General features: G+C 34.9%; 1 protein-coding gene across 7 annotated transcripts in view; it reads right to left on the reverse strand.

Annotated features, from left to right (window-relative positions):
* MNAT1 (MNAT1 component of CDK activating kinase) overlaps window positions 1-27,549 on the reverse strand; it is a 244,565-nt gene that overhangs the window by 59,307 nt on the left and 157,709 nt on the right. For 5 of the 7 annotated variants that reach the window (XM_055289175.2, XM_055289180.2, XM_055289179.2 and 2 more), the window contains one exon: window positions 27,100-27,221. The exons of 1 other annotated variant lie outside the window; for it this stretch is intronic. In XM_055289175.2, the coding sequence (XP_055145150.1) occupies window positions 27,100-27,221 (122 nt within the window). Of the gene's footprint in view, window positions 1-25,880; window positions 26,122-27,099; window positions 27,222-27,549 lie in introns of those variants that run through there. One more of the 7 variants, XM_055289177.2, reaches the window with a different exon arrangement.

The following is a 27,549-nucleotide window of genomic DNA, read 5'->3' on the forward strand; positions in this document are numbered from 1 at the left end:
TCTCAGGATACAAAATCAAGGTGTAAAAATCACAAGCATTCTTATACACCAATAACAGACAAACAGAGAGCCAAATCATGAGTGAACTCCCATTCACAATTGCTTCAAAGAGAATAAAATACCTAGGAATCCAACTTACAAGGGACATGCAGGACCTCTTCAAGGAGAACTACAAACCACTGCTCAATGAAATAAAAGAGGATACAAACAAATGGAAGAACATTCCATGCTCATGGGTAGGAAGAATCAATATCATGAAAATGGCCATACTGCCCAAGGTAATTTAGAGATTCAATGCCATCCCCATCAAGCTACTGATGACTTTCTTCACAGAATTGGAACAAAGCTACTTTAAAGTCCATATGGAACCAAAAAAGAGCCCGCATTGCCAAGTCAATCCTAAGCCCAAAAGAACAAAGCTGGAGGCATCACGCTTGAAACTATACTGACTTCAAACTATACTACCAGGCTACAGTAACCAAAACAGCATGGTACTAGTACCAAAACAGAGATATAGACCAATTGATCAGAACAGAGCCCTCAGAAATAATGCCACATATCTACAGCTATCTGATCTTTGACAAACCTGTCAAAAACAAGCAATGGGGAAAGGATTTCCTATTTAATAAATGATGGGAAAACTGGCTAGCCATACGGAGAAAGCTGAAACTGGATCCCTTCCTTACACTTTATACAAAAATTAATTCAAGATGGATTAAAACTTAAATGTTAGACCTAAAACCATAAAAACCCTAGAAGAAAACCTAGGCAATACCATTCAGGACATAGGCATGGGCAAGCACTTCATGTCTAAAACACCAAAAGCAATGGCAACAAAAGCCAAAATTGACAAATGGGATCTCATTAAACTAAAGAGCTTCTGCACAGCAAAAGAAACTACCATCAGAGTGAACAGGCAACCTACAGAGTGGGAGAAAATTTCTGCAACCTACTCATCTGACAAAGGGCTAATATCCAGAATCTACAATGAACTCAAACAAATTTACAAGAAAAAAACAAACAACCCCATCAAAAAGTGGGCAAAGGACATGAACAGACACTTCTCAAAAGAAGACATTTATGCAGCCAAAAAACACATGCAAAAATGCTCATCATCACTGGCCATCAGAGAAATGCAAATCAAAACCACAATGAGATACCATCTCACACCAGTTAGAATGGCCATCATTAAAAAGGCAGGAAACAACAGGTGCTGGAGAGGATGTGGAGAAATAGGAACACTTTTACACTGTTGGTGGGACTGTAAACTAGTTCAGCCATTGTGGAAGTCAGTGTGGCGATTCCTCAGGGATCTAGAACTAGAAATACCATTTGACCCAGTCATCCCATTACTGGGTATATACCCAAAGGATTATAAATCATGCTGCTATAAAGACACATGCACATGTATGTTTATTGTGGCACTATTCACAATAGCAAAGACTTGGAACCAACCCAAATGTCCATCAGTGATATATTGGATTAAGAAAATGTGGCACATATACACCATGGAATACTATGCAGCCATAAAAATTGATGAGCTCATGTCCTTTGTAGGGACATGGATGAAGCTGGAAACCATCATTCTCAGCAAACTATCACAAGGACAAAAAACCAAACACCACATGTTCTCACTCATAGGTGGGAATTGAACAATGAGAACACATGGACACAGGAAGGGGAACATCATACACCAGGGCCTGTTGTGGGGTGGGGGGAGGGGGGAGGGATAGCATTAGGAGATATACCTAATGTTAAATGACGAGTTAATGGGTGCAGCACACCAACATGGCACATGTATCCATATGTAACAAACCTGCGCGTTGTGCACATGTACCCTAAAACTTAAAGTATAATAAAAATAAAAATAAAAATAAAAAAATAAAATGACAATCCAGAAAAAGCACATAGTGAGGCTTTTCTTTTATAGTACTTTGTACATATAATTATTCCAATTAAAAAATTTAAATGTAAAATAATGTTATATCATGAAAGAAATAAGTAACAAACTAAAATATCTATCAATTTATTTTTTAAAAATGGCATAATTTACAAACACAAAATGGACTATCACATTATAATTTGTTTTGAGCTTTGACTTTTACAGATTTGTCAATGAGTACATTAAAATCGGTTGTTTTTACATAGCTATGTTCAATAGATGTTATAGTTAGATTCATCAATTTATCTCTGCTGATAGTCAAATGAAGAATACTTTTTGTTAATTTTAATTACAAAAGTTTCTTATCTGAAGAAACATATTCAAATAACTAGGAAATATCTTACTGATAAGGATGAGTTTGGCAGAATATAATAAAATTTTTATTTCACAATTAATTCTAGAAAGTGCAATACTGTTGCAATCTTTGTTTCATTAAAATTGATTCTAGCAACTTTTTTTTTTTTTTTGAGACACAGTTTCGCTCTTGTCCAGGCTGGAGTGCAATGCACGATCTCGGCTTACCGCAACCTCTGCCTCCTGGGTTCAAGCGATTCTCCTGCCTTAGCCCCCTGAGTAGCTGGGATTACAGGCATGCACCACCATGCCCTGCTAATTTTGTGTTTTTTTAATAGAGACAGGGTTTCTCCATGCTGGTCAGGCTGGTCTTGAACTCCCGACCTCAGGTGATCTGCCTGCTTAGGCCTGATTCTAGCAACTTTCAAATGTTCCCACAATTGAAAACTTTAAACACAAATAAAAGTTCTGAGAACCTAAGTTCTGTTTCTTCATCTTTTTTTTTTTTTTTTTCGATGAGACAGAGTCTTGCTCTGTCACACAGGCTGGAGTGCAATGGCACGGTCTCAGCTCACTGCAACCTCTGCCTCCCAGTTTCAAGTGATTCTCCTGCCTCAGCCTCCTGAGTAGCTGGGACTACAGGCACATGCCACCACACCCGGCTAATTTTTGTATTTTTAGTAGAAACGAGGTTTCCCTATGTTGGCCAGGCTGGTCTCGAACTCCGGACCTCATGATCCACCTGCCTCAAGGGTGTTGGGATTACAGGTGTGAACCGCCGTGCCCAGCTGTTTCTTCATCTTTACAATCACTGAGCTAACACTGTTCACTTCAAATCTACTGTTTTAACTCAGGAATATGTAGTACCATAGGGGAGTTAAAAATAGAAATTTTGTTAAGAAAGGAGCTTGAAAAATTCCAAAACCATATAAATTTACTCTTGAGTGAGGCTAAATATAGCTAAGTTTGTGGCTATTGGGGTTGCGGGGTGGAAAGGTGGAGCTTGGGGATGATTGTAAAACTGAAAGTTCTCTGAACTAACTTCTGCATACATAAAATGTTATTAAAGAATGAGAAATAAAGATATGTTAATTGATAGCTTACATATATACTATTAGATTTAAAAGTAATTACAGTGATTTTTGAGAACTTGGACCAACAAAAGATTTTTTCAGAAATGAGTATTTGAAAACCAACATTGTTTACAACTGTCAGTACATGTTCATTTTAAAAACAGACTTTTATTCAGTTTTATTATTTTAAAAAATCTCTATAGACAACACAACCTCTTATTGCTTGCAGCTTTGTTGTTCAGATAAAACCCCAGGAGCAACCATTTGCTCAGATAAAAATCTTGGAAGTAATCTTCTCTTTTTCATACCCCCCTTAACCAATCCATCAAAAATTATTTTGCCTCTGCTATCAAAATTATATCCATAATCTGACCACTTTCTTATGAACTATACTGCTACCATGCTGGGACAAGCCACTACCGTCTTAGCAGGACTACTGCAAGTTTTCTTGCATTCACCCTGCCCATTACCACCATTGCCCACCATCTACTCTCCTATGACAGACCTTTTTAGATGCAAGTAATATTATGGCAACTTCTGTTCAAAATTCTCCTATGACTTCCCATCTCCTTCAAAGTAAAAGCCCAAGTCTTGACCATGGTCTATAAAGACCTATATCATCAACTAGGCTGGCCTGCCCCCTGACATAAAAACCTGCTACCGCTCTGAACCTATTCTCCTACCATTCCCTATATTTACTCCTGCTCCAGACATTCTGGACTCCTTCCTCTTCCTTATTCACATTCCCACTTGTGCATTTACAGTTCCTTCTGACTCTCCCAAGGATATCAAATGACTCATTTCTTTGCTAATTCAGTTATTTGCTAAAATATCATCTTACAAAAGATTCCAATCACCAAAAATAGCACACTACTCCAATCACTATCCATCCTTTTATCCTTTATTTGTCTTCAAAGTACTAATTATCATCTGCAATTTTATGTGTCAACTTGACTGGGCTAAAGGATCTCCTGATGGCTGGTAAAACATTATTTCTGGGTGTGTCTGTGAAGGTGCTTCCAGAAAAGATTGGCATTTGAGTCAATAGTCTTAGTACAAAATATACACCCTCACCAGTGTGGACGGATGTCATCCAATCCAGCTGAGGGCCTGAACACAGCAAAAAAACGAAGGAAGTGTAAATTCACTCTTTCTTCTGGAACTGGGACATTTACTCTGTCCTCGGACATCATAACTCAAGGTTCTTGGGCCTTCATACTCCATGACTTTCACCTCCACGCCCGCTAAGTCTCCATTCTCAGGCCTTCAACCTCAAACTGAGAGTCACATCACTGGCTCCCTTAGTTCTCAGGCCTTTGGATTCAGAGTGAGTTATATTATGAACTTCCGTGGTTCTCCCGATTGCTGATAGCATATCATGGGACTTCTCAGCCTCTATAATCACGTGAGCCAATTCCAAACATGAACCTCCTCTTATGTATCTCTAAATGTCCTATTGATTCTTTCTCTGGAAAACCCTGGTTTATCTGCTATATCTAACAGGTGTTTCTAATGTTAGAAATATCTAACAGCATCTAACATATTCAATAATGTACTGTTATTGTTGGTTTTATTACAGTTGAATTTTAAGTTTCATCTCAAATGTTAGATCTTTCATAGAAACATCTAACAGCATCTTAACAGATTCAATAATGTACTGTTATTGTTGGTTTTATTACAGGAGAATTTAAGTTCATGATAGTAGACATTTACTCCTCTGTTTGGCTCACTACTGTTTTCTCAGGACCCAGAACAGTAACTGGCACACAGTAGGTACTTCATAACTATTTGCTAACCGACAACCAAATGAATAACAAAAGTAAAAGAACTGCTGAACAATGAGCCAAGATCGTGCCACTGCACTCCAGCCTGGGCAACAGAGCAAGACTCTGTCAAAAAAAAAAAAAAAAAAAAAAAAATGAACTGCTGAACAATCTATTGTTTTCTCAGTTAACCTGAGCTATACAATGAGGTTTCATTTCCCAGTGGAGACAATTTTATATAAGATCCACGGGATCTACTGAATTCTACCATGATATGGGAGAAATAAACAAAGTCCAATAATAAATTGAATCTGCTTTTTTAAGGGTCCTGTAAAAATATAAATTAAAACATTTTATCATAATAATTTACTTTTTTTAACTTATTGCTTTCTTTCTGAGATTAATTTTAGAATATATCTCATTTTATATATTTTTAAATTGATATTATAATTTAAGTCCTCACTACAAAAAACTATTCTGGAACCAACTACACAATTATATTTCCTCAGTGACCTTGTAATCTCATGAGCATTCACTCTAGACTAAACAGCCTCATTCAGCTGCCCTGTGTCTGACTGTTGATGAAAGAAGCTTGTTTAACAACTGCTTCAAGCAGAAACATATTTTTTCCATAACTGCATAAAAAAGATTTAAAACTTGCAAGATAAGAGCCAGGCTAGAATTTTAAGCACAAAGATTCATGTTAGATATATGAGTTCATTTCTAATTTAAATGCCCCAAAAACAAACAAACAAAAAAACAAATACTAAAGACATTTTGCTGTCATGACCAGAAAAAAAAGTTAATTTAGTAGTATTTTCATAATTACCACCAAGTATACTATAAATTATATGTTATATACACATGCATATTGCAGTTTTTTTGTGATTTTTGTATTTTTCCACATTCTTTCATTTTCTGATGCCCCAAGACTTTCTGTAAAACTAACATATAAACTTAAGGTTGGGCACAGTGGCCCACGTCTGTAATCCCAGCACTTTGGAAGTCTGAGGCGGGTGGGTCACAAGGTCAGGAGTTCAAGACCAGCCTGGTCAATATGGTGAAACTCCATCTCTACTAAAAAATACAAAAATCAGTCAGATGTGGTGGCGGGCCCCTGCAGTCCCAGCTACTCGGAAAGCTGAGGCAGGAGAATTGCTTGAACCTGGGAGGCAGAAGTTGCAGTAGGCCAAGATTGTGCCACTGCACTCCAGCCGGGCGACAGAGAGAAACTCCATCTAAAAAGAAAAAGAAAAAAAAAACTTACATGGGTAGCATCTAAAACAAAACAAAACTTAAATGAAACAACTACATTTTCACCATTCTTACACAATCCATATATAATAAGTCAATATTATAAGGTAAAGACAAAGGTAAAGACTATGACCAAAAAGCAGTATACAGAATGCCACATTCTCTCATGGAAATTTTGGAATATAAGTAGCACTTTCATGCACTAAAAATTCTAAGTGATTTCCAGAAAAAAGCACAATCACAGTGAAAGCAGATTATACAAATATTCTATATCATGACTGGGCTGGTGGTTACAAACTGGATGCATTTGTCAAAACTCACTGGAATATACAATAAAATAGGTATTTTATTGTATGTGAATTATGCTTTCATATAGCTGATTAAATTTAAATTTCTTAAGTGTTAAGATTTTTTAAGTATTATAGATTGCCGCAATTATTTTTCACTGGTAGAACGTAAACTAATCCATTTAAAACAAATTTCCTGAACTTGCAGTTTTCAGCTGAAATTCTACCTTTCCCAAATGCTATTTTAAGTAGGTAGCTAACTAGGAATATAGGAAGTACTTGCTATTGAAAAAAATTTTAATAATATTATACACCATCAGGTTCAAAAACTACATCAATAGATGCATAAAAGCATTCAATAAAATTAAATGTGAAGAAGAAAAGATTTAATATACATTCATGATGCAATTCCTTCATTGTGATTTAGAAAATACATTTATATGATACAAAAAAACACTTAAACAGCAAATATAATACTTAATGATGAAACACTTGAGGCAGTCACCAGAAAAAAAAAACAGAAAGAAACTACAGTTATTAGAATTATACTTGGCCTGAAAGTTCTACAAGTTCCAGCCAAAATACAATAAAATATAAACCTAAAGTCAGAAATATAGCATTTAAAGAAAAATTATTTTTTTTCAGCTGACTCCTAGATAAAAACCCAGATATTTACCTAATAGAACTAGGTATATAAACTATTAGAATTCAGTAAAATGTTATGTAGAAAATTACATTTAATAGTTTTCATATATAACAGCAAGAACCAGTTAGAAAGCATGATGAAAACTTTATCACAACAGCATCAAAAGTAGAATATAATGAAAATTAATTTCCAAGAAATGTGTGATATATATAAAAACTAAGTATATTTTAAATGCCCATTCTTCTCTGATCAGAGTGTAGGTTTAAATTCCAGATACAATTCCAAAAGGATTGGTGCTTGGTTACTATATAGGGGGATGGATGTATCTTATTAGCTAAGTTGCTGGTGGCTTTTGATGTGTTTCATTACTTGATTCACAGTATTTTATAAAAATTTTCAAATGTATACAAATTTTGAAACAATTATGGAGTGTTTTGTTGCTTTTGCCAACAAAGTTTACTTCAAAGTATAAATGTATAAAAATGCTTAGAATATTTTGAGAAAGATAAATAGCAAGAGAAGACCTATCTCACTTGCAGTAGGCAGAATTTAGACATGGCCCTCAATATTCTACCCCGTTGTATCCATTCCTTGCATAATTCTCAGTCCTTGGGTATAAATAGGACCATAAATATGACAGTCTTCATTGCTGTGATTATATTATATATAAAAAATGATTTTGCAAATGTAGTTAAAATCCCAAATAAATAGATTATGTATTAATAAAAAATGATAATGATCCTCTGGGCCATCGGCTAGTCCTAATCTTTTTGCTGATGAAAGCTCTTGCCTGGATGTTGGTATCTGCTTTACTGATCACCATGGTGGTTGCTGAAGGCTGGGGAGGCCATAGCAATTTCTTAAAATAAGACGATAATAAAGTTTGCTGTGTTGATTGACTCTTCCTTTCACAAAAGATTTCTCTGTAGCACATAATGCTGTTTAATAGCATTTTACTTGGAGTAGAACTTCTTTAAAAATTAGAGGCAATCCTCTCAAACCCTATCACTGCTTTATCAGCTCAGTTTATATAATATTCTAAATCCTTTGTTGTCATTTCAACAATGTTCACAGCATCTTCACCAGGAGCAGATTCCATCACCAGAAACCACTTTCTTTACTCATCCCTAAGAGTCAGTTTCTCATTTGTTCAAGTTTTATTTTGAGACTGTAGCAATTCAGTCATATCTTCAGGCTCCACGGCTAATTCTAGTTTTCTTACTATATTCACCCCATTTGCAGTTACTTCTTCCAATAAAATCTCAAACATGGGGTTGGAATTAACTTCTTTCAAATTCCTGATAATGCTGATATTCTGACCTCCTCTCATGGATCACAAATGTTCCTAATGGCTTCTAGAGTAATGAATTTTTTCCAGAAGGTTTTTGATTTGTTTCATCCAGATCCATCAGAGGAATCACTATCTATGGCAGCTATAGCACTATGAAACATATTATTTAAATAACAAGACTGAAAAGTCAAAATTACTCCCTGATCCATGGGCTTTAGAATGGATGTTGTGCTAGCAGTCATGAAAACAATATCCATTTCCTTGCACATATCCATCAGAAGTCTTAGGTGACCAGATGTAATGTCAATGAGTAGCAGTATTTTGAAAGAAATCTCTTTTTTCCAAAGCAGTAAGTCTCAACAGTGGGCTTCAAATATTCAGCAAACCATGCTGTAAACAGATACACTGTCATCCTGGCTTTTTCATTCCATTTATAAAGCACAAGCAGAGTAGATTTAGCATACTTTTTAAGGGCCCTACAATTTTCAAAATGGCAAATAAATATTGGCTTCAATTTAAAGTCACCAACTGCATTTGCTCCTAAGAAGAGAGTCAGACTTGCTTTTGAAGCTCTGGAAACAGGCATTGACTTTTTTTTTTTTCTGAGACAGGGTCTCACTGTATCACATCACTACACTCCAGCTCAGGGTCACCCAGGCTGGAGTACAGTGACATGATCATGGCTCACTGCAGCCTCAACCTCCCCAGGCTCAGGTGATTCTCCCACCTCAGCCTCCTGAGTAGCCTCCTCCCACCACCATGCCTAGCTAATTTTTGTATTTTTTGCCATGTTGCCCAGGCTGGTCTCGAACTCTTGGGCTCAAGCTATCTGCCTGCCTCGGCCTCCCAAAATCCTAGAATGAGAGGTGTGAGCTACCATAAGTGGCTGACTTCTTTCTGGCTATGAAAAGCCTAGAGGACATCTTCTTCCAATAGACGGATGTTTCATCTACATTGAAAAATCTGTGTTCAGAGTAGCCACCTTCATCAATATCTTGGTAGATCTTGCTGAAGCTTCCACATAAGCCCTTGCTGCTTCACCTTGCACTTTACGTTATGGAAATGGCATCCTTCCTTACATTTCATGAACCAACCTCTGTTAGCTTTAGAATTTTCTTCTGTAGCTTCCTCACCTTTCTCAGCCTTCATAGGACTGAAGAAAGTTAGGCTTTGGTTTAAGGGATTGTTCTTGCTTCTTCGATCTATCCAGACCACTAAAACTTTCTCCATAGCAGCAATCAGGCTGTTTTGCTTTCTTAACATTCATGTGTTCATTGGAGCAACACTTTTAATTTCCTTTAAAACTTTTCCTCTGCATTCACAACTTGGCTGTTTGGCACAAGAGGTCTAGCTTTTGCCTATTTCGGTTTTTGACATATCTTGCTCACTAAGCTTAATCACTTCTATCTTTTCATTGAAAGTGAGAGACATGTGACCCTTCCTCTCACTTGAATAGACAGAACCCTCTGCAGGGTTATTAATTGGCCTAATTTCAATATTGCTGTGTCTCAGGGAATAGGGAAGTCCAAGGTAAGAGAGAGAGAGAAAGAGAGAGAGACAGAGAGAGAGAGAGAGAGATATGGGGAAACAGCCAGTCAGAAGAACAGTCAGAACACACACATTTATTAACTTCACCTTCTTATATGGGTACAGTTTGTGGCAACCAAAACAATAATAATAGTAACATCAAAAGATCACTAATCACAAATCACCATACAGATAAAATCATGCAAAAGTCTGAAATAGTATAAGAATTAACCAAATGTGAAAAACAGACATGAGGTGAGTACATGCTGCTGGAAAAATAGCATTGATATACTTGCAATATTTGCAAAAAGGAATAAAACGAAATGCAATAAAATGAGGTACACCTGCATTTTTGTGAACTGGACCCTATTCTATTTCTTCAAGAGTAACAGTAATAGATCTGTAATAATCAATTACTTTTGCTCAGCAAGTTGGTTTTTATTAATGCAATCTATGGCCACACAAGAAAACAAAATTAATAGTGCTAATAGAGATCAAACAAGAAATTTTCTTCTAATTACCATCAGGTTCTAATTAACTGACTTAATTCAATACCATCATAACTACTACAATTATTTTCACTACTGATGATATAATAATAGTTAGATATTCTCTGCTAATAGAGATCAAACAAGAAATTTTCTTCTAATTACCATCAGGTTCTAATTAACTGACTTAATTCAGTATCATCATAACTACTACAATTATTTTCACTACTGATGATATAATAATAGTTAGATATTCTCATATCTTGTGACTCAAGACATTAAACCTTCACAGTTAAAAATCATTTTTAAAGTTTGCTGATAGTACAGAACTTATGCCAGTTATGTCAACAAAAGACAGAAATAAGTATGTGCATCTGTATCTTTGTATTGCTTTGTGGTAGAGCATTGTAGCTACCACAAAGCAATATAAAGATAAGCTCTACATGAAATTAAGATTAAAATTTCATTCTACAAGATCAGTGGAACATAATAGAGAACCAGAAATAAAGCCACATGTTTACAGCCAATTAATAATCAACAATGATACCAAGTACGAACACTGGGGAAAGAATTCCTTCTTTAATAGGTGGTGCTGGGAAAATTGGACATTCATATGCAGAATAATGAAACTGGACTCCTATCTCTCACCGTATACAAAAATCAACTCAAGGTGAATTAAAGACTTAAATGTATGACGAGATGATATAAAACTACTAGAAAAAAAACAAAAGGGAAACACTGGAGGACCTTGGTTTAGGCAAAGATTTTATGGCTAAGACCTCAAAAGCACAGACAACTAAAACAAAAATACACAAATGGAACTATGTTAAACTAAAAAGCTTCTGCACAGCAAAGGAAACAATCAACAGAGTGAGGGGACAAGATGTTGACTGGGAGAAAATATGTGCAAACTATTCATCTTACAAGGACCTAACATTTAGAATATACAAGGAACTCAAATAATTCAACAATAAAAAAAGGTAATCTCATTAAAAAGTTAGGCAAAGAATATAAACAGAAATTTTTTCAAAACAAGACATACAAATGCCAACAGGTATATGAAAAATGCTCAACATCACTAATCATCAGGGAAATGCAAATATAAACCACAATGAGATATCATCTTACTCCAGTTAGCAGGACTATTATTAAAAAGACAAAAAATTACACATGCTGGTAAGGATACAGAGAAAAGAGGATTCTATTGGTGGGAATGTAAATTGGTATAACCATTACAGAAACCAGTATGGAGATTCCTCAAAAAATTAAAAATAGAACTATATGACCCAGCAATCCCACTACTGGGTATCTAACCAAAGGAAAAGAAATCAGTATATCAAGGACAACTTGCACTTACATGTTCATCACAACACCATTCACAATAGCAAAAATGTAGAATCAATCTAAGTATCCATCTATGGACAAATGATTAAAAAAATATGGCGTGTGAGTGCGCGTGCACACACACACACACACACACACACAATGTATTACTATTTAGCCATACAAAGGAATTAAGCCACGTCATTTGCAGCAACATGGAGGGAATTGGAGTTCATCAGGTTAAGTAAAATAAGCCAGACACAGAAAGACAACTTTTGCATGTTCTCACTCACATAAAAACTTGATCTCATGGAGATAGAGACTAGAATATAGCAGAGGCTGGGAAGGGCGTGAGGGCGGAAAGGAAAAATAAAGAGAGGTTAACGAATGAGTATAAACTTACAGTTAGATAGAAGAAATAAGTTCTAATGTTCAATAAGAGACTAGGATGACTACAGTTAGCAACAATATGTTATATATTTCTAAGTAGCCAGAAGAGAGGACTTGAAAGGTTACCAACACACAGAAATAATAAATACTCAAGGTGACGGATACCCCAAATATCCTGACTTGATAATTACACATTCTATGCATGTAAAAATACTCACATGTACCCCATAAATATGCAAAATATTATGTATTAGTAAAAGAAAAAAATTTCATTCTGCAGAATTTTGGTAGCAAACAGCTTCGTTTAAATCATACATAAGGAAAACTTAAGAATACACACCTTACATAAAGATATTTTATCATAAAAATGTCACAACATGTCATAGAATGAAAGTAACAGATATTCCCATAAAACTGAGAAGGCATTCTGAAATATCATATTAGAGAAGTCATTCTTCTCAGCTTTACATATGATTATTTTACACAGAAATTTAAAGACATATATAAATTATGTATTTACATAATACACATATTTACATAAATATAAACTAGCAGTGCTTTTAATAAAACCATAACTCTTATATGAAACTACTTAACTATTTCATCATGTAATATTTTCATGGCTGGTATCAAAGTTTGCCTGAAACCATATATATGACAAATTTATATCTACCTTACTCTGTAATTTTTAATTATTTTTCACTATTCAAGTATTTGAGTAATAGAGAAATTTACTCATAAACATTCATTAAAATGTGATATGAACTTCTAAGAATCCAAACCAAAATTTACAAAAAATCATGCTGATATAAATTATAAACGTTTAAAATCAATTTTTAAGTTTCTTACTTATAATTAATCTGTCAATTGATTTCTTGGGAATTTTAAGAGTAGGTTCAGAAGTTAAATTATCTTTATCTGCTGGAGTACATGAAAGAAATAAAATAATAACAATAAAGTTATCTATTCAACACTCTGCCAACAAGTCTTTTTTTTTAATTTCCATAATCATTCACAAATGAACAGCTCACATTAAATAAATCACTTGTATACTTAGTGAAAATAGTAGTTATGGCCAGGCGCACTGGCTCATGCCTGTAATCCCAGCACTTTGGGAGGCTGAGGTGTGTGGATCACTTGAGGTCAGGAGTTCGAGACCAGCCTGGCCAACATGGTGAAACCCCATCTCTACTAAAAATACAAAAAATTAGCCAGGCGTGGTGGTGCGCACCTGTTTTTCCAGCTACTCAGAAGGCTGAGGCAGGAGAATTGCTTGAACCCAGGGGGCGGAGGTTGCAGTGAGCCGAGATCACACCACTGCACTCTAGTTTGGGCAACAGAGACTCCATTTCAAAAAGAAAAAAGAAGACAGTAGTTATATTTGATTAATAACTTGAAATGGATGAATCGAGTTGTGTCACAAATGCTCATGATTTGTATCAATTAAGGGAATAACTCTTCTTTGAGTGGAAGGTAGTAAAATATTAACTAGAAAGCCAGATGATTATTAAAAAGAGAGTCTCACACTGACAATCAATTAGACTTTCCTAAACTAACCACTATGGCCATAATCTAGGGAATTTCAATTAGCAGTTAAGTTTTCCCACTGCTTGCTCCCATTGGCACATAATAAAACATGTTAATGTATTGTTTTGAGCACACCAGAAGAGTACTGCCAGTACAATTTGAGTTATAATTATTTACTAATGATACCCTGTGAATGAGAAATTCACATATATTCTTCATCTATTTCTCTAGTTTAACTAACTTCATTGTGAAAAGATCTCAGTAACAATCACCTCAAAATCTCAAGGCAGTATTCTTTTGGTTTTATCCCTTATCAAAGTTTTATAAAAGAACAAAAATATAGTTCTTGGGAGACCAATGCCTCCCAAGACCTTATGTCATCCACTCCCAAAAATACATAATTGAAATTATCTTGAAAGTGCCTGTGTCTACATTTTAGAAACAAATAAGGTGTAGCTACAAAAAAACTGTACTACTCTTAACTTCATCATGTCACATAGCTTCAACGCAGATATTGGAAAAAGGAAACGAGATGATTTGTTTTGTTTTGTTTTGTTTTGTTTTGTTGAGACAGAGTCTCACTACGTTGACCAGGCTGGTCTTGAACTCCTGGCATCAAGCAATCCATCCAACTCAGCCTCCCAAAGTGCTAGGATTATAGGCATGAGCTACCACACATGGCTGAGATAATTGATGTATTCTCTATTTGCCTCTAGAGAAATTAAACTAGTTCCCTTTGTAGGAAAATAGAATATAAAGTGGAAATTTTGTTACAATAAGGAAAGGAAAGGAGACAGCACTAGAAGCTAGAAGTTTTGGGTTGGGGGAAAGACCACTGTAAAGGGATAACTGGAGCTTATTAGATGTAATCTTCCAGCAATGACACAGACAACTGTTAGGATGAATGTGAAAATATTACAGCTTTACAAAACTGATACCTTATCCTCATACCTTATGAACAGCACCTCAGATCATTCTTTGAAAAGTCACTTCACAAAACAACTTCTTCAGTTCCTTTCTAAATGTTTCTAAAAATGTAGTTAGGTAAAAATATATTTTTAGGTCTGCAGTAATAAGGAAAACAATAAGAAAGCAGATAGCTTCAGATAATAATTCCAGAAAAGAAAGTTAACTTCTGATATAAGAAATCAATTTAGGATTTACTTTGGCACATATCTAAGTATAAGGCCACAATATATCAACAAAGAGAAAGCTTGAGCTAATCCTGGCTCTAATAACTAAAGTCCTCTGTATAGAATTTAATCCCTTTGTCAAGGTAGAAGACTGAAGAGAAGGAAAGTATGAGTTACACATTCTATTTTGGTAGATAAATAGTTCCTGGACCAAAAAAACAAATTATTTAGCAATTCTGATATCACTACTAATTATCTAAATTCCTTCACTATTTAGCCACAGATGGCTAAAAGAAACTGTTACGGCCAAGATCTACTGCTTGAAGTGTATACATGTTTATTTGTAATCATAACAATTTGCCTTTTTAACTGTCGTAGATATAAAAGGTATGTACAGTCTTTATGGACAAAGACAAAAGTCTACTTCTAGGATCCTGGAACTAATTATATTCTAAATATTCAACGCTTGATGAAAGCCCTACCACCGTCACCACCACCAACAGACACACATACAAACACACAAAAAGTGCTCCTCCCTCCCTTCAAATCAGATGTTAAGTATGAAAAACTTGGGAAAAGTATGAACACTAAAGTTATACCTTATCTAAAGGACACATCCTACATTTAAAACTCCAACCCATAGAGGTAAAGGCAGAAAGAAACACAAAAAGGGCTCCAAAGTGTTGCCCAAGTTTATTTAATTTAATAACTTACTGGGGAAAAATAGACAATCAGGCTAAACCTACTTTACAGGGAATTCTAACCCTTATTTAAATCTTCACGTTCTAAGAAGTACCACCACCATAGAAGATTAAAAAAGAAAGATGAGGAGGATATTCCATGAAACAGATCCAATAAAATCAGCAATAATTAAGCAAGAGGAAATAATTTAAAAAAACAAACAAACAAAAAAACAGCCAAGCCTCCACTGCTAGGGAGGAGCAAAGATTGGGTGCCAATGGAGGAGGGGTAGAAAACCTACTGCCGGCATTCCTAGTCCTACATTGAAACAGGAAAAACAAACCAACCACTGAGGAAAGGCAGGAAACCAACTCATACCTAGGGTCCTACACTGATGCAAAGCATAAGTCTAGGGGAGAGGCAGGAAACAGCCCTGTGCCCAAGATTCCCCACCCGCAACAAAACAAGACAAACTTCAGTTGCGAGCCTGGGGAGGGACAGAAAAGCCACCTGTACCCTGAAGTAATAGATACAAATTGTTGGCCTCTGGGAACGAAATAGGAATACTAAGAAAGGACCATCCTGATCCTCAGGCACACAGGTCCTCCTATGACTAAGGTTGGAAAAGGAGAAGCAAGAAAACCCTTCTTCCCACCATAAGACTTATTCTAAGTAAAAAGCAAGGGCAATCTACTATATGGGACCAACACCAAGAGAGAAGCCCTCTGCGGCTCAGGCTTACAGAGCCTGTTGAAAACTAGAGGGTAGAACAAGAAAACCTAGAAAACTCCTTCCAGCACTCCGGGCCTCACACTAAAAGCAAGGTGGCAATAAATTATGACTAAATGAATTTGAAGCCTGTGGTACATTGATAGGAACTGGAGCAACAAAAAACCAAAACCAAGATCAAAATACAGAATATTCAACTCTTGACACTAACGGCCTAGCAGAAAAAGGCATGTAAATATTTCTGTGCATAAATATTATTTATCTCAGTCTCTACTATTCTGTGATACAGAATGTCCAATATTCAAATAATAACTAAAACAAACAGGAAAACAACAAATGTACCATGAGGACACAAAACAGTCAACAGAATCAAACCCAAAGATAAAAGAAGGAATTAAGAAAATACTATGATTAATAAGTTAAAGGATCTAACGGAAAAGGTGGATAATATGCATGAATAGGTAGGGAATTAAAGAAGTGAAAATCATTTTTAAAAAGTGAATGAAAATACTAGATATAAAAATTGCAATATTAAAAAGAATTCCTCTGATGGCCTTATCAGTAGAATGGGCAAAATAGAAGAGTAAGTGAATTTGAAGATAGGACAAGAGAAATTATCCTAACTTTTAAAACAAACTTTTTAAAAAAAATTAAAAAGCACAAAATAGAGCACACAAGAGGTGTAAGTAAAAAGATAATCAAAAGGTATAACATTGTAAGATTTAAGAGACTAATACCTTTTTTAAAAAAATTAGTCTAAAAGCCAGTATTATTACTAAGTTTTATAACTCACATTTTGTTTTCTACATAATTTAAGAAACTAACACATTTAAAAAAATAATTTAATAATCTTGGACACACAATATATAAAGATGTAATTCTGTGGCGTTGACAAGTAAAAGGGGTGAGGACAGAACTGTTTAAAAGCAGAGTTTTTGTATGTTACTGAAGTTAAGCTTATATAAATTCAGAGTGCTACAACTTAGGATAATAAATGTAATCATCATAATGACAAAAGAATAGCTCAATAATATACACAATAGAGGATAAGCAAAGAATTTCAATGTGGCACTAAAAAATAAACAAAGAAAACAGTTATGTAGGAAATAAGGGAGAAAAAGCTATAAGGCACATGCAAAACAAATAAAAAATGATGGAAGACCATCCTTATCAGTAATAACTTTAAATGTAGCTTAATTAAACCCTCCAATCAAAAGATAGAGATTGGTAGAATACATAAAAAATAAATAAAACCATGATCCAACTATATGTTATCTACAAGAAACTAACTTTGGATTCAAAATCACAAATAGGTTAAAAGTAAAAGAATGAAAAAGACTATTCCATGCAAATAGTAACAAAAACAGAACAGAGGTAAATACTAATATGAGGCAAAATAGGCTTTCAACTTAAAGTGTTCATAAGACAAAAGAATATATTAGTTAAAATATTTACTTACCTATAACAGACCATCCAAGCATATGAACCAAAGGGAGAGTTTTATAATAATAGTTAAAGGTTTCAATACTCCCCTCTCAATAATGGATAGAAAAACTAGACAAAAGATAAATAAAACAGAGGACTTGAACAATAGAATAAACCAACTAGACTGAAAAAACATATATGGAACACTATACTCAACTACAAGAAAATACACTACACATTCCTCTAAAGTGCACATGGAACATTTTCCAGGACAGGCCATATTTTAGGCCATAATTTAAGTGTTAATAAATTTAAAAAAAATTGATATCATACAAAGTATCTTCCCCAATCATAACAGGATGAGGTTAGGAATCAATAATGGAAGAAAAACTAGAAAATCCACAAATTTGTAGAAATTATACAATACACTATTAAATAACCAATGTTTAAAAAAAATCACAAGGAAAATTAGAAAATAGTTGGAAATGAATAAAAACAAGAACAAGGCATACCAAAACTTATGGGACACAGAAAAGGAGTACTAACAGGAAAATTTATAGCTATGAGTGCTAACATTAAAAAACAAGAAAAATCTGACCAAGCACAGTGTCTCACACCTGTAATCCCAGCACTTTGGGAGGCCAAGGTGGGCAGATCACTTGAGGTCAGGAGTTCGAGACCAGCCTGGCCAACATGGTGAAACCCCATCTCTACTAAAACTACAAAAAATTAGCCAGGAATGGTGGTGCACGCTTGTAATTCCAGCTACTCAGGAGGCTGAGGCAGGAGAATCACTTGAATATGGGAGACGGAGGTTGCAGTTAGCTGAATCATGCCACTGCACTCTGGCCTGGACAACAGAGCGAGACTTTGTCTCAAAAAAAAACTAAACAAAACAAGAAAAGTCTTAAATAAACAATCTAACAGTACACTTAAGGAACTAGAAAGAGAAGAACAAACTAAACCTAAAACTAGCAGAAAAAAGAAAATAATAAAGATTAAAGCAGAAATAAACAAAACAGAGAATAGAAAAAGAGAAAAATAAATAAATTGAGGTGATTCTGTCAAAAAGATCAACAAAATTACCAGATCTTTAGCTAAACAGACTAACAAAAAATGAGAGAAGACTTAAATTAGTAAAATCAGAAATGCTAAACAGATGAACAAAAAAGGAGAGAAGACTTAAATTAGTAAAATCAGAAATGAAAGTGGAGCCATTATTACCAATTCTAAAGAAATTAAAAGGATTATAGGATTATATGAGAGAACTATGAGTAAATTGGGTAACCTAGATGAAACATGTAAAGAAGAACTATCACCAATCCTTCTCAAATGTTTCCAAAAAAGTGAAGAGGAAGAAACACTCCCTAACTCATTCTATACTCTGTGTGATGGTTAATACTGAATGTCAACTTGATTGGATTGAAGGATGCAAAGTATTGTTCCTGGGTGTGTCTGTGAGGGTGTTGCCAAACAAGAGTAACATGAGTCAATGAGCTGGGAGAGGCAGACCCATCCTCAATCTGGGTGGGCACCATCTAATCAGCTGCCAGTGTGGCTAGAATAAAGCAAGCAAAAGAAGGTGGAAAGAGCAGACTTGCTGAGTCTTCCACACTTCATCTTTCTCCCATGCTGGATGCTTCCTGTCCTCAAACATTGGACTCCAAGTTCTTCGGCTTGTGGACTCTTGGACTTATACCAGTCGTTGTCCAGGGGCGCTTAAGGCTTCGGCCACAGACTGAAGGCTGCTCTGTCGGCTTCCCTACTTTTGAGATTTTAGGACTTGGACTGGCTTCCTTCCTTGCTCCTTAGCTCGCAGATGGTGTATTGTGGGGCTTCACCTTGTGATCATGTGAGTCAATACTCCTTAATAAACTCCCCTTCATATATACATCTATCCTATTAGTTCTATCCCTCTAGCGAACCCTGACTATACATTCTGATATAAAAGCCAGACAGAGACTACAAGAAAACTAAAAGCCAGTATCTCAGATGAAGAGATACAATCAACAACATACCAAGAAGATTTTACATCATGAGTATGTGAAATTTATCCCTGGGATGCAAGGTTGGTTTAACAAATGCAAATCAATGTTATACAACTCATTAATAGAATGAAAAATAAAAACGACATGATCATCTCAATATATATGCAGGGAAAGCATTTGACAAAGTTCAAAATCTTTTCACAACAACTGTCAACAAAATAAATTTAGAATAAAATGTCCTGAACAAAATTGAGGTCATTTATGAAAGGCCTATGCCTAACATTATAATCAACAGAGGAAAAGTTTTCAGTTTTTGCCTGACCCCAAGACAAGGATGTCCACTTTCATCAATTACATTCAACATAGAATTGGAAGTATTATAAAGAGCAATTGGACAAGAAAAATAAAATACATCCAAATAGGAAATCAAGAAGTAAAATTATGCCTCTCTGCATATGACATGATCCTATATGTACAAAATCATAAAGATTAGACCAAAAAGTTAGAACTAGAAAATGAATTCAATAAAGTAGCAAGATAGAAAACAGACATGCAAAAATCAGCTATATTTCTTTATACTAATAGTGATCTATCTGAAAAAAAATCAAAACATTACATTAGTCTTTTTCAAAGGTTAATCAAAAGATTAATCAAAAAGATTAAGATACTTAAGAACAAATTTAACAAAGCAGGTCAAAGCTGTACACACAGAAAACTATGAAACACTGAAGACAACATAAATAAATGGCAACAAATCCCATGCCCATAAGAATAGAGGAATATTGTTAAAATGTCCATACTACCAAAAGCAGTATACAGATTCAACAAAATCCCTATCAAAATTCTCATGACATTTTCAATAGAAATAGAAAAAAATTATAAAGTTCACATGAAACCACAAAATACCCACAAAAAACAAAACAGCCTTGAAAAGGAAGAACAAAGTTGGAGACACCAAATTTGCTGATATCAGATAATATTACAAAGCTATAGCATGGTATTGACACAAAAACAAACATATACACATTGGAACAGAATAGGAAGCCCATAAATAAACCCAAACATCTGCAGTCAACTAATTTTTGATAAGGGCATGAAAACATACAATGGAAAAAGGCTAATGTTTTTAGTCAATGGCACTGAGAGAACTATACACATACAAGTGAATGAAACTGGCCCTTATCATACACCATATCAAAAAACATCAACTCAAAACGGACTAAAGACTTAAAAATAAAACCTGAAACCATAAAATTCTTAAGAGAAAACATAGTGAGAAAGATCCTTGATGTTAACTTTGGCAATGGTTTTCTGGATAAGACACCAAATACGCAACAAAACCGAAAATAAACAAATAGAGCTACATCAAACTAAAAAGCTCTGGACAACAAAGGAAATAAACAATAAAATGAAAAACCAACCTACACATTGGGAAAATATATTTGCAAACCATACATCCAATAAAGGGTTAATACCCAAATTATATAAAGAACTTGAATAGCTCAAAGGCAAACAAAACCAAGTAACTCAATTTAAAAATGGGCAAAGGACTTGAATAGTCATTTCCCCGAAGATAACATATGAATGGCCAAAAGGTGTATGAAAAGCTGCTCAACATCACTAATCATCGAGAAAATACAAATCAAAACCAGAGTCTCTTAACAGCAGAACTGATTAAGCAGAAGAGTGAACTTGAATATAAGCTATTTGAAAATACAGTCAAAGAAAACAAAACAAAACAAAGAATAACAAACAATGAAGCATGCCTAAAAGATCTAGAAAACAGCCTCAAAATCGCAAATCTAAGAGTTATGGGGCTTAAATAGGAGACAGAGAGAGAGAGATGAGGGTAGAAAGTTTATTCAAAAGGAGAATAACAGGACATTTCCCAAATCTAGAGAAATATATCAATATTCAAGTATTCAAGTACAAGAAGGTTACAGAACACCAAGCAGATTAAACTCAAAAAAGAATACCTCAAAGCATTTAACACTCAAACTCCCAAAGGTCAAGGATAAAGAATTCTAAAAGCAGAAAGATAAAACATACAAATAACATAGAATGGAGGTCCAATATGTCTGGCAGTGAACTCTTCAGTGGAAACCTTATAGGCCAGAAGAGACTGGCATGAAGGAAAAAGTTTTTGCCCTAGAATAGTATATCTGGTGAAAATGTTCTGCAAACATGAAGGAGAAATAAATAAAGACTTTCCCAGACAAACAAAAGCTGAGGGTTTTTATCAACACCAGACCTGTCTTACAAGAAATGCTAAAGGGGGTTCTTCAATTAGAAAGAAAAGAACATTAATGAGCAATATGAAATCACCTGAAGGTACAAAACCCACTGGTAATGGTAAGTACAAAGAAAAACACAGAATATTCCAACACTGTAATCATGATAGATAAACTACTCTTAAGTAGGAAAACTGAAAGATAAATCAATTAAACATAATAACTACAACTTTTCAAGACACAGACAGTACAATAAGATAAAAATAGAAACAACAAAAAGTTAAAAAGCAAGGGGACAAAGTTAAAGTGTAGAGTTTTTACTAGTTTTGATTTTGCTTATTTGTTTGTTTGTTTATGATATCAACCTTAAGTTGTCATCAGCTTAAAATAATGGGTTATAAGATAGTGTTTGCAAGCCTCAACAAAATACTAGCAAGCTGAATTCAACAACATATTAAAAAGATCATTCACTCATCATGACCACATGTGATTTATCCCAGGAATACAAGGATGATTCAACATATGCAAATCAATCAATATGATACATCATATCAACAGAATGAGGACCAAACCATATGATCACTTCAACTGATGCTGAATAAGCATTTAATAAAATTCAACATTCTTTCATGGTAAAAACCCTCAAAAACCTGGGTATAAAAGGAATTTACCTCAACATAACGAAAGCCATATATAAGAGACCTGCAGCTAGTATACTGAATGGGGGAAAACTGAAAGTCTTTCTTTTAAGATCTGGAACACAGCAAGAATGCCCACTATCACCACTGTTATTCAACACAGAACTGGAAGTCCCAGCTAGAGCAATCAGACAGGAGAAAGAAATAAAGGACATCCAAAGCAGAAAGGAGTAAGTCAAATTATTTTTGTTTACAGATGATATGATCTTATATTTGGAAAAACCTAAAGACTCCACAAAAAAACTATTAGAACTGATAAACAAATTGAGTAAGGTTGCAGAATACAAAATCAGCACACAAAAATCAGCAGCATTTCTATATGCCAAGAGTGAACAATCAAAAAAAGAAATCAAGAAAGTAATCCCATTTACAACAGATAGAATAAAATACCTAGGAATTAACCAAAGAAGTGAAAGATCTCTACTATGAAAACTATAAAATATTGATGCAAAAAATTGAAGATGACACACACACACAAAAGATATTCCATGTTCATGGATTGGAAGAATCAATAATGTTAAAATGGCCATAGTACCCAAAGCAATCTACAGATTAAATGCAATCTCTATCAAAATACCAATGACATTCTTCACAGAAATTTAAAAAAAAATCCTAAAATTTATATGGAATCACAAAAGACCCAGAATAGCCAAAGCTATCTTTACAGAAACTTTAAAGATATAAAACTTCAGAAATTATATTACCTGACTTCAAATACTACAGAGCTATAGTAACTAAAATAGCATGGTACTGGCATAAAAATGGACACAGAGACCAATGGAACAAAACAGAATCTCAAAACAAATCCATGCATCTACAGTGAACTCATTTTTGACAAAAGTGCCAAGAACATACATTTGGGAAAAGAAAGTCTCTTCAAAATATGGTACTGGGAAAACTGGATATCCACATGCATAAGAATGAAACTAGACCCCTAACTCTCACCACATACAAAAATCAAATCAGGATTAAACACTTAAATCTAAGACCTCAAATTATTTAACCTACTAAAATTAAACATTGGGGAAACTCTCCAGGATATTGGAGTGGGCAAAGATTTTTTGAGGAACACCCCCACAGGCACAGGCAACCAAAGCAAAAATAGGTAAGTAGGATCACATCAAGTTAAAAAGCTTCTGCACAGCGAGGAAATCAATGAACAAAGAGACAACCTATAGAATGGGAGAAAATATTTTCAAACTACCCATCTGACAAGGCATTATTAACCAGAATATGTAAAGAACTCAAACAACTCAACAGGAAAAAATGTAATAATCCAACTTAAAAATGGGCAAAAGATTTGAATAGACATTTCTCAAAGGAAGATATACAAATGGCAAACAGTCATATGTAAAAATGCTCAACATCACCAGTAATCATCAGAGAAATGCAAATCAAAACTACAATGAGATAGAATCTCATCCTAGTTTAAATGGCTTTTATCCAAAGACAAGCAGTAACGAGTACTGGAGAGGATGTGGAAAACAGAAAATCTTGTACACTGTTGGTGGAAATGTAAATTAGAACAACCAGTATGGAGAACAGTTTTGTGGTTTGTCAAAAAACAAAAATAGAGCTACTATATGATCCAACAATCCCACTGCTGGGTATATACCCAAAAGAAAGGGAATCAGTATTTCAAAATGACATCTGCACTCCCATGTTTGTTGCAGCACTGTTCACTATAGCCAAGATTTAGAAGCAATCTACATGTCCATCAACAGATGACTGAATAAAGAAAATGTGGTACATATACACAGTGGAGTATTATTCAGCCATAAAAAAGGTATGAGATCCTGTCATTTGCAACAACATACATGGAACTGGAGGTCATTATGTTAAGTGAAATAAGCCAGGCACAGAAATACAAACTTAGCATGTTCCCACTTATTTGTGGAAGCTAAAAATTAAAACATTTGAACTGACAGAGAGTAGAAGGAAGGTCACCAGAGGTTATGAAGGGTAGTGAGGAGGTGGGAGAGGATGTGGGGATGGTTAATGGGTAGAAAAAAAATAGTCAGAAAGAATGAATAGGAACTAGTTTTTGGTTTTGTTTTGTTTGTTTTTGTTTTTGTCTTTGAGACAGAGTCTCGCTCTGTCACCCAGGCTAGAGGCAGTGGCACAATCTTGGCTCAATGCAACCTCTGCCTCCCAGGTTCAAGTGATTCTCCTGCCTCAGCCTCCCAAGCAGCTGGGATTAAAGGTGCATACCACCATACCCAGCTACTATTTTGTATTTTTAGTAGAGTCGGGGTTTCATCATGTTGGCCAGGCTTGCCTCAAACTCCTGACCTCAAGTGATCTGCCCACCTCAGCCTCCCAAAGAGCTGGGATTACAGGCATGAGCCACTGCGCCTGGCCAAGAACTAGTATTTGATAGAACAACAGGGTGACTACAGTCAATCATAATTTAATTGTACATTTGAAAATAACTAAAAGAATATAATTGGATTCTTTGTAACACAAAGAATACATGTTGAGGTAATGGATATACCATCTACCTTAATGTGATTATTACACATTACATGCCTGTATCAAAATATCTCCCATAGCCCACTGTATATACACCTACTATGAACCCACAAAAATTAATACTTAAAAAACATCTTCTCTATCTTAAATATATATAATTTTTCTTTTCTAATTATATCTTAATAAAGCTAGAAAACACTATGGGCCAATACCCTTTATGAACACTAAAGCAAGAATCCCTGACAAAACACCAAATTGAATTCAGTATATTAAAAGATGGGCCGGGCGCAGTGGTTCACACTTGTAATCCCAGCACTTTTGTGGGGCCAAGGTGGGCAGATCACTTGAGGCCAGGAGTTCAAGACCAGCCTGGCCAACATGGTGAAACCCTGTCTCTACAAAAAATACAATAATTAGCCAGACATGGTGGTGCATGCCTGCAGCCTCAGCTACTCAGGAGGCTGAGGCATGAGAATCACTTGAACCCAGGGGGCAGAGGTTGCAGTGAGCCAAGATTGCACCACTGCACTCTGGCCTGGGTGACAAAGCGAGACTCTGTCTCAAGAAAAAAAATAATAATAACTCCACATTCTAGGAACAGAAGAAAGCTACCTGAACATAATAAAATCTGTGTATGAAAAATTTTGACAAAATTATTGGAAAATGCAAAATCTAGTAACGGAGGAGTACTATTTTAAACACGTTAACTTCACGGACATTAAAAGTAAAGATTTTGAGGTAAATTTATTTTAAAGATACACAATTCTGGCTCTTTGTAAGAGATAAGAAATAAATGTCTACATCATGTATAACTTTTTACATTATAAAACACAATATTGTCTATCTCCTCAAACTTCAATTTTAGCATTTAAGACAATTGTTTAATAAATCTGTTATCTCAAAGGGGGTTTTAGGTTGTTTTACATCCTGTTAGCTTCATGCTTGTAGGCTGTAGGACTCTAAGAGAATAAAGAACTAAATAAAATTTAGCCTTAAGATATTAAATATCATTTAAATGTAACTTTACCTTGGAGCCTTGATGTTCACATGTAAAATATTATACAACATGTTCCAGATTTTGGTTTTGTTTTTGAAGATGAATGTAGGTTTTATTATTTGTTTCATCTTTCTTGTTTTTGTTCTTGGGGTCTCTGACTTTTTCTATTGCTTTTTAATTGCTTGGCCTCGATTTACCCACTTTTTTTCATAGTATATCCTTTCCACTATTTTCTTTTGTTAAGCAACAACAGTTTCTGGATCAGCCTTTCATTCAATAGTTCACATTTTAAAATGAGACCAAGAAATGATTTGCTCCATCTAGCAACATCTGTGCCTGCACTCTTCAAGTATACAAATACCCACTTGCTCCCATGAGAGAGACTATAACCATCTCTCCATCCCTCACAAAAGCCAGGATCCCAGGTTCATTTCCAGAATGGATATATATAATATGACTGTTGAACCACAGGGCCAGCCTTACATTATACCTTTCAACAAAATATATTTCATGGCTCATGGCTCATAAATGTAGTTTCACTGTAGACAGTGCACAATGAGTAAATCTACCCTTTTTCATGGCAAGGAGCCCAACTCATATTTTTATTGGCTTACTACTAACTAAATTAAGCCCCAATTTCTTTAAAAAAGAAAAAAGAAAAAAACACTTATGACTGAAAATAAACAGCCATTTCAATATGGCTGCCAAGGACAGACTTAAAAAAGAACTAATGTATTCCAGGCTCAATCTCAAGAGACCTAACAAGTCCATAGAAAAATTAATGTACTAAAAAAAACAACTTAGTATTAAGTACTGTTCATTTTTCACAAAACAGTAAAGTTCTATAAACTGAAAATCTAAGAATGTTAACATCTCAGTTAAGAACAGCAATAAGTCCCACATATCAGCTCCTCAATGTAAAGTTCTTTAGGACACATACCCAAGTCTTCCTAGCATCTCAAGCTCAGGAACATGTGGTCCATATGTCTCTATCTGCAGTGGCTGGTATTCATACAGAGCTTCTTCAAGCTTGTGAATAGGTGCCAGTGAAATATGTTGACCCTGTTACAAAAAGGAAGGAAGTTAATACCTCTTATTATTATTTTCATATTGCTACTTATTTATAATCATTTTAAAGATGAATTAAATTCCACACATTAGAAGTATTAGCCATTAGTTGTGCTGTTCCATGGGCACAATGCATTGCATAACCGAAACCCACATAATAGAATCAATAGTCATTTATACATGATTTAAAAGAGGAAAACCAAATCCATCATTAAATTCAGATGTAGTGTTAAACAGTACAGTTGTTCAATGTCAATGGTAGAAGTCATCAAATACAAGAGACTTCAAAACGTTTATGAAAAATACATATTATTTAAAAACT

Source organism: Symphalangus syndactylus, chromosome 8 (assembly GCF_028878055.3).
Source record: "Symphalangus syndactylus isolate Jambi chromosome 8, NHGRI_mSymSyn1-v2.1_pri, whole genome shotgun sequence".
NCBI lineage: Eukaryota > Metazoa > Chordata > Mammalia > Primates > Hylobatidae > Symphalangus > Symphalangus syndactylus.